At 38.0% G+C, this 16696-nt stretch overlaps 2 protein-coding genes across 6 annotated transcripts; one reads left to right on the top strand and one right to left on the bottom strand.

Annotated features, from left to right (window-relative positions):
- The first annotated feature begins 480 nt into the window (after window positions 1-480).
- zdhhc16a (zDHHC palmitoyltransferase 16a) lies at window positions 481-16227 on the top strand. 5 transcript variants are annotated; one of them, XM_077495639.1, is made up of 13 exons: window positions 481-604; window positions 1973-2032; window positions 3350-3464; window positions 10209-10472; window positions 10567-10764; window positions 10850-10938; window positions 11176-11204; window positions 12765-12898; window positions 13048-13292; window positions 13607-13730; window positions 13839-13909; window positions 15262-15489; window positions 15871-16227. In XM_077495639.1, the coding sequence occupies exons 4-12, from the start codon at window positions 10233-10235 to the stop codon at window positions 15362-15364; spliced, it is 1233 nt and encodes a 410-aa protein (XP_077351765.1). In that variant the 5' UTR covers window positions 481-604; window positions 1973-2032; window positions 3350-3464; window positions 10209-10232; the 3' UTR covers window positions 15365-15489; window positions 15871-16227. The 5 variants fall into 5 exon arrangements, with proteins under 5 accessions (XP_077351765.1, XP_077351766.1, XP_077351764.1 ...); XM_077495640.1 differs by lacking the exons at window positions 481-604; window positions 1973-2032 and adding an exon at window positions 2229-2252; XM_077495641.1 differs by lacking the exons at window positions 481-604; window positions 1973-2032; window positions 3350-3464 and adding an exon at window positions 8813-9225 and having other exon boundaries at window positions 13048-13131; window positions 13207-13292.
- Window positions 3700-9057, bottom strand: mettl18 (methyltransferase 18, RPL3 N3-histidine). The gene is made up of 2 exons (XM_077495644.1): window positions 8631-9057; window positions 3700-5660 (listed from the first exon to the last, which is right to left on the bottom strand). Exons 1-2 carry the CDS (start codon window positions 8730-8732, stop codon window positions 4761-4763), a joined length of 1002 nt encoding a protein of 333 aa, XP_077351770.1. The 5' UTR covers window positions 8733-9057; the 3' UTR covers window positions 3700-4760.
- Window positions 16228-16696: the final 469 nt, after the last annotated feature.

Genomic DNA, 16696 nt, shown 5'->3' with positions numbered 1-16696 from the left:
AATTGTATCATAGGCCGTCACAGTATATTTCACAGCCAAACTGTCATTTTTAAATATCCTAATTAAAAATAAATAAATAAATAAATAAATAAATTAAAAAAAAGTTAAATGAAAGTGAAATCAAGTCAATTATGGTCACGTTGCAGCCTGTTGAGCGTGTCAAGATCTTTTTCTGTTTTATTCCTGGAAATGGTACACTACCAACGAAAGGACGGCCTCTGCCTGGTAGCACTGAGAGCACTCTGATCACTGAATGTGAATGATGGGACACCAAAGTCACAAGCACCTCGTGCTCAAGAAAAACAGCTACTGGGGTGTAATTAAAATACAATAAGGAAGTTTGAAATTCACAAACAATGGCATGTTTGCTTCTTCCTTCTCTTACATCCATTGATTTGATTGGCTGCAGAGTGACATAGTGCAGTTCCTGATAAGATAAGATTCATTCAGAACACTACATGCAATTGAGGAAAGGCCACACCTGAGCATGGCCAGGAAACGGCAAATATTCCTGGCAGAAGTTGCAAGTAACCGGTTCAACAGCTTAAATCCTCTATGAGGACAGAAACTGGCAAAGTGTCAACTTTATCAGGATACAGTTCAGGTAAGTTACATTATACCTTTGTATTACATTCAATTAAGTTTTTACTTTCTGTCTGTTTAAAATGAGTCTATTTAGTTTTCAACCTTAATACTTGCCTCTCTTGGTCAAGTGCATCCCAACAATGTCCTGGCTAGTCAAAAACAAATATTTCAGTTCTCAACAGGATCTGCTCTCAAAAATGAATCAACATAAGCCTTCTCTGCCGTCTGCTCCGTGTCCCAGTGTGGAGTACGATGTAGTGACTTGACATCCTGCTTCGACCTTAAATACCATCATGTTTCACATCACTCGCCGGTTTACCTCCCTCCGGCCCGCCCTCCTCGCAATCGGTTATTCATGCACTCCCTCCGTTCGGTAAGCTCACCAGTCACTTCCCAGTAAGAAGGAAACAGTGGGAGTCAGCAGCACGCCCCCACACCGTGAATCAACACATAATAGTTTCTGAGGAAAACCATCTGACTGGCCCTTCCCCCTGTTCTCATAAAGCAAAGAAGGGGAAAGGCTGCGTTCTGCCGTCGGAGTCAGGAATTCCCCCACAGGCTTGCGTACAGCTGCCGGCCTGTGACGAGACGATGACGAAGCAGACACGCACCCTGACCCAGTCGTTGTATGCAAACCGAAACTCCAGACTCGGACTAAGAAAGCAAAATATTCACACTGGGGGGTATTTGGAAATGATAGCAGATCGTTGAACTGTGTAATGTGGGTGCATGAGTATGTTTTGAATGAGGCGTAATTTTCATGGTGGGTCTGGAATGTTGTCTGGGAATAATCTCAGGTGACCAAACGTCTTATTTTTCCTGGACATGTCTACTTTTTATTTTTTATTTTTTATTTTTTCCTCACTGGTAGCACTCTGCGTTGCCAAACTGGAGGGTATGGGTTAGATACCGGCGTGCCCCATTAAAAAAAAAAAAAAAAAAAAAATCAAGCGAGAGCTGTGTTCTTTTGTTTCATCTTAGTTTTACCTGTTAAAAATACTTACCATTTATGGCATTTTACCTGACAACATTTTTATTAAATCAGATCCATCAATTTATGGGTCAGATCTTATTTTTAAAGTTCTAATTATAATATGCGGATTGTGTGGGAAGATGGTGTATTTAAATCTGCTGAAATCTGTTTACAACAGCATTGTGATGACGTCAGTTATGGAAAACCTGAGCTACATGCAGATCTCTGTTATGGCTCAACTCCAGGAGCAACATTCTTGCTCAATACGATAGTGACATGGAACAGAATTCAGAATCTCCAACAAAATTTAGTTGCACATGTATTTTAAATGTATTCAAATTAGATTCTGCACTACAAAATTGATCAGAAAAACTGAATAACATGATTGTCAATTATCTATTTTTTCTTTTATAGACAGAACGCAGCAAATTAGGACGTTCCTCAACAATGATACCGGGGCTAATTGTGTGACGGGTAAGTTGTCACGTTGCAATTTTCTTCTCCACCAAAGGGCACAACTAAAAAGTGTAATACTAGTTTTCTTCGTTTAAATCATAGGATGTCAAACTGAATCCCTCGAGGGCCGCAGTCCTGCAGGTTTTCGTGGTTTCCCACTTTCAACACAGCTGACTCATATTTAAGCTCATCGGCAAGCTCTGCGGGAGCCTGATAATTATCCTGATCATTGAATCAGGTGCGTTGAGTAGAGATTCCTCGACCCAGGACTCTGGCCCTCGAGGACCGGATCTTGTCACGTGGTTTAAATGGTCAGAGGTGTCCTGTCTGAGAAGATAATCACACATGGGCTGAGATGAGTGACATAGTTATCTGTTTTGCACAACCCAAATTAAAATATTTCTATAGTAAATTTATCTGGCTGTAAAAACAAAACAAGACCCCAGGAGAACAAGGATCATTTGTTTTATTAGTCGCAAAATCCAGTGTGACATCTTACGCTGTGTGACAACTTTCCCTGTTGGTGGAGCAACATGTCATAATGTTCACTCCCTTCATTTGATGGCTTATAACTGCACTAACACAAAGTATGAAAATGACATGAATACAAAAAATATACCTAAGACTTTGGTCTGTCATCTGGTATACATTTTGATTATGATGTATTGATTCCAAGAAATATATAAAATTACACAAAGCGATACAACTCGCCCCGGTCTCCCCCATGCTTTCACACAGCGGCACAGCATATCACAACCAGATACGATCACGCATGACGCCATTGTCTGCTGTGACATATTGTTATATACTTTGCCAACAGTTACTATTGCTTTTATACAACAGGGCGGGAGAAGTGAGTGTAAAGTGTGAAACTTCACATCTCTGCCCTGGCATTTTCCCTACATTACGGCTCCGATACTACCTTCGAACTGAACGCTGAATATTGCTGGGACAACTTTGTGCCTGCCGTTTCTTGTCGCAGAAGTGCCATACAAACAAAAACAAAAAAGAGTGGGAGTGTAAACTAGGCTTTTTATTCATGTTTTGGTAACTTTTGGTTCCTCAGGTTATTTTTATGATGTCAAACAGTCACAACAGGTGAGCAGATTATCAAGTCAAAAAACATTTCCTCACATCTATTGGCAAGACCAGTCCTGATACATATTTCTGAACAAAAGACCCGAACAGGTTACTTCACTGCATTTCCTGGATGTCTATTTGCATTTTTCCAGGATGTAGCCTGCTTCAGAATGTGTCACATCTAGTGGCTTTTAAACAAACCACACCCAAGAATAGAGATTTTTTTTTTTTAAAGTCTCCTTTCTTTTTTCACAGAAGAAGCAGATGACGAAAAGCGGAGGCCCTTTTCCAGAATGAGTCGTACAGAGACCGACCACTGACGTACCGTGACGCCCGAATCCACTTTCAAGCAACATCCTCGGGCAGCCGGGTAAGTTGCAATTGACATTTCGTGTTGGACTTCAGAAACAAGCCTGTCTTTCATGCTGCTGTTTGAACATGGGGGAAATCACTCGCAAAGGTCACTGAGCCCATTTCCTTTTCTTTCCTCGCGGTGTGCCTAAATAGACCTGCAACAGCCTCCTTTCAGCTGCTCCCCACTTACTGGAAGAACATGTCCATATAGGGAGGAAGTATGGTAGAAAAAAATAGAACCATGTTGACTCTGGGATGGAGACAGCATTTGTTTATTAAAACTGTTTGAATACACAGTACGCAGCTCAGGTGTCAGTTAATTTTTAACTATCTTCAGAGGATTCCCCCTTCAAAAATACACTCAAACTTAAAATACACAATGCATGTCATATGCTGTAGTTGCCACCATTTTTGAAGTAACAAATATTTCTATATTTACCTATTTTAAATTCCAAATCATATAGGCAGGCAAGGCTCCTTGTGGGCTTGAAATCAAGGTGGTAGGCTAAAAAGCTTGGGGTTAGAATTTTTGCTGTTGTGTCTAAATTGTGTTTCAGATTAACTCATTTACTGCCATTGACGACTGAAAACGAGTGTTGTTCCGATACTGTTTTTTGGCCCCCGATACCCAGCTTTGCAGTATCGGCCGATACCGATACCATACCAATACTTAAGATTTTTTTTTTCCTCAACATGAAAAAGCTGTCCTGCCATTGGTTCAGAGCATTCAAGGGCCAATAGGATATCTTAGATTGGCATGCAGTGAACATGTCACATATCAGTGAATGTCATGCACGAGCAAGACACAAGATGCTGCATCCAAAATCCTATATTAGAGTTGGAATTAATGGTATCGGCATGTTACTTGTGAGTAGTCACCGATACCACTGTTTTAATGCAGTATCGGTATCGGAACAACACTACTAAAAACGTCAGTTTTTTTTTTCTTATGCTGGCAGTGAATGATATAAATTGTTACCGACACAAACAAAAATTCAGACTCCAAACTTTTAAACAATACTGTATGTATTTAAAATATTTCAGTCAAAAATACAATTAAAGGGATACTTGACTCATTAAGCCATTTTCAACAGTAAGAAGACTGAAGATGACATCACCTGTGCTGAGGTAACAACCAATCAATGCTAGCTTGCTGACCAAACCCAGAAAACAGGTGACCGTGATTGGCCATTACTTACTTCCTCTGCACAGGTGATGTCATCTTCAGCCGACAGCAAGTGGGAAAATGTGTTTTTAATGGTTTTAATTGGCCTGGTTTAACAAGTTCACTCCCACCCTGCCCCCCAATGAGCTAGTGCGATTCTTTTTTAAAACGCAGGACAACAACATGTCTCTGAAGTCCGATTTCGCTATCCCACAGGTGATTCACAGCGAAAACTCCCCTCTCCGCCACAAAAGTCTCAAACAGGTGCAGACCACCGCCCACGCCAAAGTAGTGCGACTTGGTGGCCAAGTAGATGTGTCCATGCGGTGCTAAAAGTTTGTGGAAGGTGTCGTGTAGCGCAGGGTAGTAAGCAGTGTTGTAGATTGTCTCTGAAGTCATGATAATGTCGTATTTCAATGGCGGGTCCTGACTTGAGACCAAAACAAGAAAGGTGCGCCAGTCACCAGAAAAGAACCGGCACCTTGGCAGTAACAGATCTTTTTTGCTATGTTTTGGTTTTATCTTACATTCTTCTTCCTTGTCGGGTGATCCTTGACCATCGTCATCATCATCACTGTCATCAACTTGGCAATTTAGAATGACATTAGACACAGTGAGCTGCTCGAGGACTGTACTGTTGTAGTCCTGGAAGTGGACTTCCTTTGCTCCTCTCTTCAGAGACAAAATCCCCAAGAGACCGGCGCCACAGCCGAGATCCAAGACGGCCTTGCCGCCAAACGTCTGGCCTTCCCTCTCGATTACCTCCAGGAGGTCATAAGTGCACTCCCACACCTTCAGCCCACCCTCGTACACTCCCGAGATGAGGTCAGACCTCTGTTCGGCCGTGCGGGACAGAATGTTCTCCGCGTCCTCCCTCTCGTAGACGGTCTTCTCGAAAACAGTCTCGTTGAGAAAGTGCAGGGGAGGAAGAGTGCCAATGGTGAGGGTTTCATAAATGGTGTCATCAAGTAAGCACCGAGGATCGGAGGGTGGAAAGTGCTCTTTGGCCTCTTTTACTGCCTCTGCTGGACTACCACTTTCCGTTACCTGAAAAATACAATGCAGTATGGCAGTAATTCGGAACATGGATTGATTCCTTTTCGATACACAAAAGCCTCTTTTGCAGAGCAATGCTGCACAATTGCTGAAACAAAAAGATTTCAAAGCCAAAATTTGAACCTCTCTCCTGTGAGGCTGATCGGCTATCCAGTATAACATTGTGATCCACTGTTAGACAAATATAAATGATCACATTTAAAATGAAATGAAGAGCAAAGCATCATTTAACTAATAAGAAGACTTATTGTGCCACATGGTGGGAAAATTATATATAATGTAATATTTATGCAAATAAATGAGGGCAAATTAAATTTGATCTTATTTTAATGGGTCTCAGATTCATCTGGATTAGAGATAGACCGATAATCGGTCGGGCCGATAATCGGGGCCGATATTTGACATATTGGTACATATCGGTATCTGTCTGTTTTATTAATCTGACGGCCGATATGAGCGATCCATTTAAAACTCCGTCTTTTCGCTTCGAATGCAGCCCAGAGCGTCTCTGTCTGTTATGGAGTCCAACTCCAGCAATGTAACGCCCATAGCAGCATTTGATTGGTTAGCCGTGCAAAAGCCAGAACCAATCAGTAGTGTATGCCGTGTATCACAGTAGCCGGTCACACACGCGCCCACGGACACAACGCGAGACACACATGCTTCGAAGGTAAGTTAAAAGAGAAGAGACTCCGCCGATCGTTTCACCATGATAAGCTAAACACATTGAATTATGTTGTGTATTAAATGCACGATATGAATGGAGCTGCATTGCCTTGCATTGAATCCCCGCTAGCTAACAGTGGTGTGTTCAGCTTAGCATGTAGGCTAACACCCAGTAGCTAATTCGCTACTTGAACTACTCGGGGAGGGAATCACACACATTTTCACTTAATTAAGTAAATAATGTTTGTTAGAAAGGTTCCAAATATTAACAGTTGTCATTATTATATTGTCTAGTTCCATGTTAAGAGTAGAGTAATGTCATTATATTTACCTCTCGTGACGCACACATTGCATTCTGTGATCACGTCCACTACTTGTTGCATAGCGGTTATTATGCAGTGAGATGCCACAGTGACACTAAATAGCGTTTAGTTACTTTATATTGTGTTTATTTGTCGCACTGGTTTGCCATTGTGTGCCTTAAGCTTCGACGTCGATTTGATTGACAGCTCGTTGTGCACCTCGTTAAAGTCCGCTCCGTAACTAATTAAGTGTCTCAAACACCGTTTAACTACACGAACGTGTTCTCTTCCGTATGTTTGGCATTAGTAGAGAAGTGCACTAAAGTATAGTGTGCTTATTTGCTCGTTTTGTCTCTCTTTTCACGTCATGTCTGCCGTCATTTGGGACATTATCCTCTCAATGGATGCCACTAATATGTAACATCTACGGCCGTAGTCGGCTGCAATTAATGTTCAGTGATGTAATTTCGTTACGTGCATCATACTTTGAATAATGAGCTCATGTTTGGTGTGTTGTATAACTTTCTCGTGTGTTAGTAACTATTCATGTGGACAGCTAAGATAGTGCTTGTTAATGTGAATTAGCAATGTTGCAGCCCAGTTATTACTTAGACAAGTACATCTGTGCCATTAAGTGATACAGTACAGTACAGTAGTGAGAGAATAGTGTGCCCATATACACACACGTGTCTATAAGTGTAAAACACATTAAACAGCAGAAAGTGGCAGCGGTCCACCGCAACAATGTCTGTTTAACCAAGTTATTCTTACTATTATTATAACCAAGTTATTTTACTCGACCTTTTTCTGCGTTGATTGGGGCATCCTAAGTGGCAGTAAACTACATGATGAAGTGTCTTTTGACAGTTCTCTTGTAGAGAGGAGTAGCATGATATTGCTGTTCTCGATTTAAGATCCTCAGCTTATCAAAACTGTCTATATGGTAACAATAACAATAATCATAATAAGGTCTACAAGAACTGTATGGTGTTCAGGGATGAATAGTTTTTCTCATGGAATTTTTTTATTTATTTTTGCTGTATTAATAAGTAATGCCACAGCTGATGCACATTTTGAATGACAGGGTTCCTCCTATTACTTCAAAATATAAAAATATAACATTTATAGAATAAAACTACAAGTATCCCAAATGCTATAAAAGGTAATGTCACATTGGCCCCCACATTTAACTCCCCCCGCCACCAACGTCTTATTGCAGATAGAAGGATGTAAAATGAAAAGTGTAGTGTGAGAATCCATTGTAAAGAACGGTTAGGGTTTGCATTATTCAAAAATTTGGTGCCAACATTTTAACTTTTACTGCAAATGAATATCGGCTTCAAATATCGGTTATCTGCCTCCTTGACTACCGATAATCGGAATCGGTATCGGCCCTGAAAAAAGCATATCTGTCTATCTCTAATCTGGATGTTATTTTTGCACCACCAGCAAACTATGGGTTCTTAATTTCTCATCCAGCGTCAGCTGGTATATTCTCACCCACAATCGTAATGATCAGTGCTACAGAGTAAATAGATGATTTGATCACTTAATGATTTTTAACACCATTACAAATCGTCCATGTGATTGAATGAATGACATGAGCAAGGTCAGTGCGTCATGTGTTGATGATTTGTCAACCAGTGAGAACAAAACTTTTTTTTTTTAAACCCTCATGACTTTGATTCTTTCCAAAGAGTGCTCGTCATCATTAAATCATTAAATATCTCACTTCCTCTGCTCTCAACTATTTGTATCTTGCAGGTTGACTTGACTATGAGTGGACGCTCTCTAGTGGATGAAAGTTACATTTGTAGTATATGCACGACTGGAAATCTCTTTAATAGTATTCGAACATTGTCATAAACTATTTTTTCCCCTTTAGATGTAGGTAACAAGTCCAAAGACAACATTTACTTTAGTACAATAACATACCACAGGTCTACCACAACATTGCAAGCACACTATACCAAATCGTTTTGTCTTTACTTACAGATTTCGCAACGCTGTCAATCTTGTCGGTTAACGATGCATTCCGTTGCACGTCGTCCGTGTTTGTTGTTGCACTTACGTCAAAATTAAAGCAAAACGACATATCGACTCGCAGCAGAAACTTCGCTTGGGTTTAGAAAACTGGTTAGTCGGTAGCCACGAGCCACGTTACGAGCTATCTGAGCATGCCCTGCTGTGCGAATGCAAGCACGGGCACTTCAATTCCCAGAATTCTCTGAGATAATTGGGACAAATCTCGACTGCGCATATGTGAAATTGTAAAATAAGTCGTTAGGCAATGTATATAATACCATCGTCGTATTTTGTAAAGTTTAGCGTGTGTAAAGTTGCTGGTCGTGTAGCAATAATGTTACCAAAACTGTACATCCGGACTACATTGACCATGGTTCTTTTCGCCGCACTCTCGCGCATGCGTACAAACTCATGGGCTCAAGCTTGAGCTCAACTGTCATAACACGAGCTGTCCTTTATCCGGCGACCCGTCGCTTTTTATGTCAATATAATCCTGATTTGGTCGCCCTTTTGAAGATGTCGACTGGAGGATATATTTCACAAGGTTTTTCATTCATAAGAAAGTGAGTACCGCTCCACAAAAATCTGTCGCTCACGAGATGTAGGATGCGCATCTATATATTTGTCAACACGGGAATGACATCTATGAGGCCAGATCGAGGTGGGTTTGGGGTGCTGTCTGTTTGCTGCAAAATGCCCACGGTACTGTCTTCAAAATGCATTGGCTGTATGGGACTCGAGCAAAGCTAACCGCTTCCTCGTTGTCACTTCTCAGTGTGTAACTACAACTACTGGTGTATGTTAATTGTGCAAATGTCAGTAGTCAGCCCGCCTTGCAATTTGGCACAGAACACCTTAAAAGCTCCGACTCCACCCTGGAATGCAGCTAAACACGATTAGGTCTTTGTCGGACTTTTTGTTTATGCCATTAATTTAATGACCTCGCTCAACCCCAGTCACGCTTCAGTCAATAATTTAACTTTGTTTTACACCAATTACCACATGAAAAAAAAAAAAAAAACGCAGAAAAATAATAAATTAATCAAAATAGTGTATGTTAAAGTTAAATACACCTGAACCGTACTTAGCAAATGTGTTTGATTAAAAACACTGCACTGTTTGAAAATGAATTCAGTGATTCTTTCGCATACCACTAGAGGGACTCGCACTGACGTCATATGAGCTTTGAACCGAAATAACAAACATTCAAACGTTAAATAAATAAATAAACAAACAAACAAACAAACGTATAAAATCCCGCGGTGCCTCATCAAGAGACTAATTTAGCCTGGAGTTGATCAGTCAGTTGTATAGAGTAGACCATGATTCCATATTAGTGCTGTTAGATGCAATTTTACCGGTATTTTAAAGATGCGTCTTAGGGTTTAAGTCAGTGGCTGAAACACTCGTTATTCAAGACACTTTTCAACTGGTCTCAAGGTTGTCAGGGTCTTTGCAGTGAAACTCAAAGACAACTTGACTGACTATGGCCTTAAAATGAAAATATCTTATTCTCTACTGTATTTTTTGTGTTTCTTTCATGTAGGTGATTGGCTGTTCCAAGTTTAGGATGCGGTGGCGGTGGTGTGCGGGCTCTGTTGTGCACCTGTTGCGCTGCGTGCTATTGCGAGTGTGTCCCAGGAGACGAGGATGCCGGCTGCCTGTGTGGATGTTGAAAACGGAGGCCTACTTGAAACTGCTGCTGCATTCACTTTTCTATAACATCCTCACGGATTCAGACGTGGTTTTTGACTCTGTGTTTGAGCCTTTGTTGTGGTCTGTGGACTATGTGACACGCTGGTTTGGCTTGGTAAGTGCATGCGCATATAGTCATGGCAAATAAACACACTGGATTTTTAAAAAACATTTATTTGAGAAATGTTGCTTGTGTTTTTGCTCACAAGGTGTTTGTGTGGATGGTGGTGGTATTGACCACCTCCATCTTGTTGGTCGCCTACATCGTCCTTTTGCCTAATGCACTCAGGACATATCCTACCGCATGGCTTGTTTGGCATCTTTGTTACGGACACTGGAACCTAGTCATGATCGTCTTTCATTACTACAAGGCCGTCAAGACCGCCCCAGGGTACCCTCCTTCTTCTGTAAGACTGACATTCAAGTCACAAGTTACTGATAATGATGGATTAGCTCAAACAATAATTTCTCAATATCTTGGCTTTTTTTCAGGGAGAAAATGACGTTCCATTTGTTTCTGTCTGCAAAAAATGTGTCATTCCCAAACCAGCGAGAACGCATCACTGTGGTATCTGCAACAGGTGAGTTGTAGTTATACGAAGCACCCAAATGCAGTTATAATGATTTATTAAGACAAGATTCAAATAAAATCCCTAAATTCCCTGTGTAGTAAGTTAGTAAGAAGAAATCTGGCTTGTAAGTTTGATCGGATTCTTACCAATATCATCAAAAGCCTTTAAATATTTTCTGCTGTTCGTCACCTTCATTTTATTAAGAATGGAAATAATTGACAGTATCATATTCTTTTTCTTGCGCAGGTGCATTCTCAAAATGGACCATCACTGTCGTATCCTTTCTAATTGACAGTGTGTAGAACAACGGTCAGCAACCTTTAATGTCAAAAGAGACATTTTAGGAGAGATTGTTTTTCTTTTACCATTTGTCTTCTGTTTTTGTTTTTGTTTTGTTTTTGTTTTTTTGCGTCTGCGTAATTTATCATACTTAGTTTTTCATTTTTAGACTTTTCTGCCTTTCTGTCAAATTTCTGACATTTTTGGCAATTTTATGGACATGCTGTAATTTTCTGCCTCTATCCTTACTTTTTTGGGGGGGCATTTTTTGATTATATATATATATTAGGGGTGTGAATTGCCTAGTACCTGACGATTCGATTCGTATCACGATTCACAGGTCACGATTCGATTCGGTACCGATTAATCCCGATACGAATTTATAAGTCGATTGTTGCGATTTTTTTTCATTCAAATTTAGAAAATACTAATCAGTAAGCTTGTAGAGTGTAAGATTTATATGAAAATGTATTATTTATTTATCTGAAATTTCAGTCTTATAGAGGTTGTAATCTGTTTCATGTTTGAACAGCATTAAAATAAAATATTAAGGCTTAATGTTCCGTTCATATAACATTCTTCCATGCTCAAGGTGTGAATCCTAACCCGAAGTCAGACGTTTTGTTGAATATTTTTCCATTAAAAATGGAAGTTTAAAAATCGATTCACACACAAAAAAAAAAAAAAAAAAAGGCAATGATGATAAGACGTTGAATCGGTAAGACTACCGAATGAACAATTCTGAGCTCTTAAAAAAAAAAAAAAAAAAAAAAAAAAAAAAAATCGATTTTTTTTAATTGAATCGATTCGAGAATCGCGCGATGTAGTATCGCGACATATCGCCGAATCGATTTTTTTTAACACCCCTAATATATATATATATATATATATATATATATATATATATATATATGTATATATATATGTGTATATATATATATATATAAACACATTTTTTCTGCCTTTTTTGCTCAGTTTTTATTGTAATTTGGGGGATTTCTCCTTTGTTTTTGGACATTTTATAGTTACATTTCAAACATTTTCTTTTCCGACCTTTAAAAAAAAAAAAAAAAAAAAAATCTGGCTAGTTTTTTTTTATTTTTTTTGATAATTTTGTGTACACTATATGATAACTGTAAGGATTTCTTCTTTGTTTTTGGACTTTTTTTTTTAATGGTTTTTCGTTGCCTTTTTTATTTTATTTTTTACTTCTTTTGGCAATTTTGTGTAGATTATATGGTAATTTTATGGTTTTCATCTTCCCTTTTGGACATTTTATGGTCACATTTTTTTTTTAAATATATTTTCAGGCTTTTTAAAAACTTTTTCATCTACATTTTTCTCTTTCTGAAAACTTACAAATTTGGACTGTGACATTTTTGAATATCAATTATTCTTTTTTGAAATCTAAATGGTTAAGTAATTTAAAGAATATTTGGCATAAATAATTCAAATGGTACAAAAAATATATGTATATTAATTTCAACCAATTTCCACAGAGAGCCACATGTTGCAGACCTCTGGTGTTGTTTTCATCCTTAATGTCTTCCAATCAGCTTGGTTGAATAATTGCGTGGGTCATTTGAACCACCGTTATTTCTTCTCCTTCTGTGTCTTCATGACATTGGGCTGTGTGTACTGCAGCTTGAACGGCAGAATCCGTTTCCTGGCTGCGTACAAAGCCCTTGAGGTGAGTGGATGGCACTCATAATACACCGTTTCACCTTATTATTTTTCTCGGAGGTTGTGATTATGTGCTGTATTGTTTTTTCTATTGTTGCCTTTCTCCTTGGGGTGTCTTCTAATGCTGGGCTTGGTGTTCGGGGGCTGCTGCTTTAGCGTTTTAAGCATTTGGAAATGGAAAAGCCAGGGGTTCCTGTAACAGGGATGGGACCTTTAATAGGGCTACTTCCCACTGGCCAGGTACTAACTAATCATACCCAGTATTTCTGTCTGTGTTCATTTACTGATTCTGCTTTTTTTGTTTTTGTTTTTAAGACTGACTATGTGACACCTGCGCCTCCATACTCTTTCAAGGAAAAGATCATGGATAAGAGCATCATCTACATGTGGGTGCTCACCAGGTAAAAACAAAATCATGATAAAAGTATGAAAGTAGCGTCGCTGATGTTGTAGTGGTACATTCGCCTGACTTCGGTGCAGGCAGGTTCACTTCCCACTCAGTGATGGTCTAAATGTAAGTAAGAAGAATCATTTCCCATCTCTATATGGATAATTTCATGCCAAAAATGTGAAAGCAGATTTTGATTTCAATCAAACTTGCTGGACTTGTTGATTGTGATCTCACAGACTTAATCTTTCCAGTCTGTCAAGAGCACACGTGTAAATATGTTTAAACTTTCAGAGAGGCTAATTATAATGTGTTCTATCATTTTAGCACAGTGGCAGTTGTCTTGGGAGCGCTGACCACGTGGCATGCACTTCTCATATCACGAGGTGAAACCAGCATAGAGAGGCACACCAATGCAAAAGAAAAGAGTCGAATGCAAAAAATGGGACAGGTGAGTTTTGAATAACTGGTGTCATGATGAATCCTCACAAGGATTAAGGGTTGGTTTTCTTTAAGATTATAGAAGTGTAAACTTAAATCTCTTCACCTTGTGTGTCAGGTGTACAAAAACCCATTCAACCATGGCAAGCTACATAACTGGAAAGTCTTCCTTGGTGTGGAGAAGAGAAGGTGTGTTTTTTGCTGATACTTTTGTCTCCATTGTTGTGTTTATTTGTGACCACCGAATGCAGGAGTCTGCAAGCTGCCACACGCTTTAGTCCCTCTCCTCTGGCTCCCTGTGGATCTCTTAAAAAAAAAAAAAAAAAAAAAAAAAAAATATATATATATATATATATATATATATATTTTCAGTTCGTAAAATGTTTTATGGTAACTTTCTACCTTTTATTTGTTTGGTCATTTTAGGTTATTTTTTGAAAATTGTATTTTCTGCTCTTTTTTTTTTTTTTTTTTTCTTGAAAAACAAATAAACAAACAAACTTCTGACTTTTTTGGCAATTCCAAAAATTTTATTGTAATTTTCTGCCTTTCATTTGTTTTTGGTCATTTTTGGTTACTTTTTGAACATTTTCTTTTCTGTCTTTTGACAATTTCATGGACATTTTATGGTACATTTCTTCTTTTCCTCTTCCTTTAAGGACATTATATAATCACTTTTTGGATATTTAGGTAATTAAAGAAATATTTCATGTTTTTCTGACAACTTAAAAATTTTGACTGATATTTTGTGGAATAATTAATATTTTTTTTTAAATCTAAATCTTTAATTCATTTGAAGAATATTTTATCTAAAAAATACAAAAAAAATGTTAAAAAATAATTTCTACTTAAAAGTAGAAATTTTTATTTTTAAACATTTTTATTTGAATTTTTTAGATAAAATATTCTTCAAATGAATTAAAGATTTAGATTTAAAAAAATGAATAATTAAATATTCCACAAAATATCACTCTAAATTTTTAAGTTGTCAGAAAAACATGAAATATTTAGAGAATTTAATTAAAAAAAAAAATAAAAAAAAAGTTCAAAAAGTAACCAAAAATGACCAAAAACAATTGAAAGGCAGACAATTACCATAAAATATTTTTGGAATTGCCAAAAATGTCAGAAATGTGTTTGTTTGTTTGTTTGTTTTTAAAGAAAAAAAAGCACACAAAAAAATGTTCAAAAAGTAATTGTAAAATATCCAGAAACAAAAGAAGAAACCCCGAAAATTACCATTAAAAATTGCCAAAACTGTCAGAAATTTGTTGGCCAAAAAAAGGCAGAAAAAATGTAACAAATAGCCACAAAATGTCCAAAAAAAAGGAAGAAGACAGGCAGAAATCCAAAAACTAAAGCCAAAAAAGTACAACGCAGAAGAAAATGAATGTCAAAGTATTGGATACTCCATATTTTTGTGTTGTGGTGCAGCTCCAGACACATTTTTGGTTATTTATTTGGCCTAAAATGGCTCTTTTGACAAGAAATGTTGCTGACCTATGACCTAATCTAACCTCTGTTTGCATGTCACCTTGCAGTCACTGGGTCACGCGTGTGCTGCTGCCCTCCGCCCACTCGCCGCTTGGCGATGGCCTCACGTGGGACAGCTTCCCCGTCAAAAAGGAGCCAATAGCTGTTTAAGATGTCAAGCAGCTACGTTGCATTAAGTGGAGTATACACACACCAATTTTAAAATTTTTAACTGATTTTTGAAATGGGAGAACCCCACCTGATTACGGCTTTTATAATAGTGTTACACATATTAACTCATTCACTGCCTTTGACAAGTATACTTGTCAATTGTATTTTTTAGAGCGGTGCTAAATGGGGGCGAATCTGAGCATGCTCCACTGTAAATATCAAACTTGGAAACAACTTTACTGATGCCCAACCACCGGTAGATGACATCATTGCCCCATTTTATAGGAAATAAACACAGTTTCAGAGTCCATGGGAGAAATGGCTGTATTTTGGCAAACCTACATTTTTCTGCTGTCAATTATAAAAGAACGGGACGGGACAAAAAGTAGGGAGTCTATTCTGTTATTTGGTAGATTCGGTTTATATATAATTATTGAATGTAATATCACGTGAGTATTGGAAATGTAAAAATTTTCTATAATGACTGGCAGTGAATGAGTTTTTAAGGATATCACCATCGGAAATCAGGAGCTTCCTCTCCCAAACCAAATGTCTGCAGGGTAGCAAGACTGAGTATGTGTGTACCCCATTTTAAGCCTGGCTTTAAGATGGATCCTGATGGAACATGGAAGTAAAGAAAATTGGGTGAAAACAACCTCGAGTACCTCAAAAACTGTGGAATCTCGCATGATATTTTATCAGTCGCTTTGATTGAAATGAAGTGAAAAATTTAAGGGGACTTCAACTGCTCATATTCTACTGAGCTAATACTTGATGAGCCAGATAAACACCCCAATAAAACACTAGTATTTATCTGTATTTTTTTTAATTTGTTTAAATTAATAAATCTTGTTTAAATAACATTACAAATGTGATTCTTATTCATATTCACTTTTAATACATAACACTTGACCCCTGCCAATTGAAAACAATTTTACTGTGTCTTGCATTTATTTGATTTTTCGGGTCTCATCTCATCTGTTACATCACAACATTGTTTGGCCAGACTGACCACACGCACGCACACACGATGCAATGTCAGTAGTGTGGGATTAAGCCAGACTAATACCAGATTTGATCTTCATTTCAACACATGGTATCAGAAATAAATCATGGTGGTAGTGATGAACAATGATGAATGTGTTGCAGCAAATGTTGTTGTAGTCAAATATTTTGTCTTATTTGGGATTCTGAATATTTTTTTTTGTAAGCAGTAATATTAAAATGATTATGAATAAATAAATAATGTACAAGATTGCGAGCATAGGCCCTACATAAGATAAAACAAAAGCTCATCATTCCCTCACATACTAAGAATAAAAATATGAATTA

This window comes from Festucalex cinctus, chromosome 14 (genome assembly GCF_051991245.1).
Source record: "Festucalex cinctus isolate MCC-2025b chromosome 14, RoL_Fcin_1.0, whole genome shotgun sequence".
In the NCBI taxonomy this organism is placed as follows: domain Eukaryota; kingdom Metazoa; phylum Chordata; class Actinopteri; order Syngnathiformes; family Syngnathidae; genus Festucalex; species Festucalex cinctus.
The sequence above is the reverse complement of the archived record's forward strand: the minus strand, read 5'-3'. Positions and strand labels throughout refer to the sequence as shown.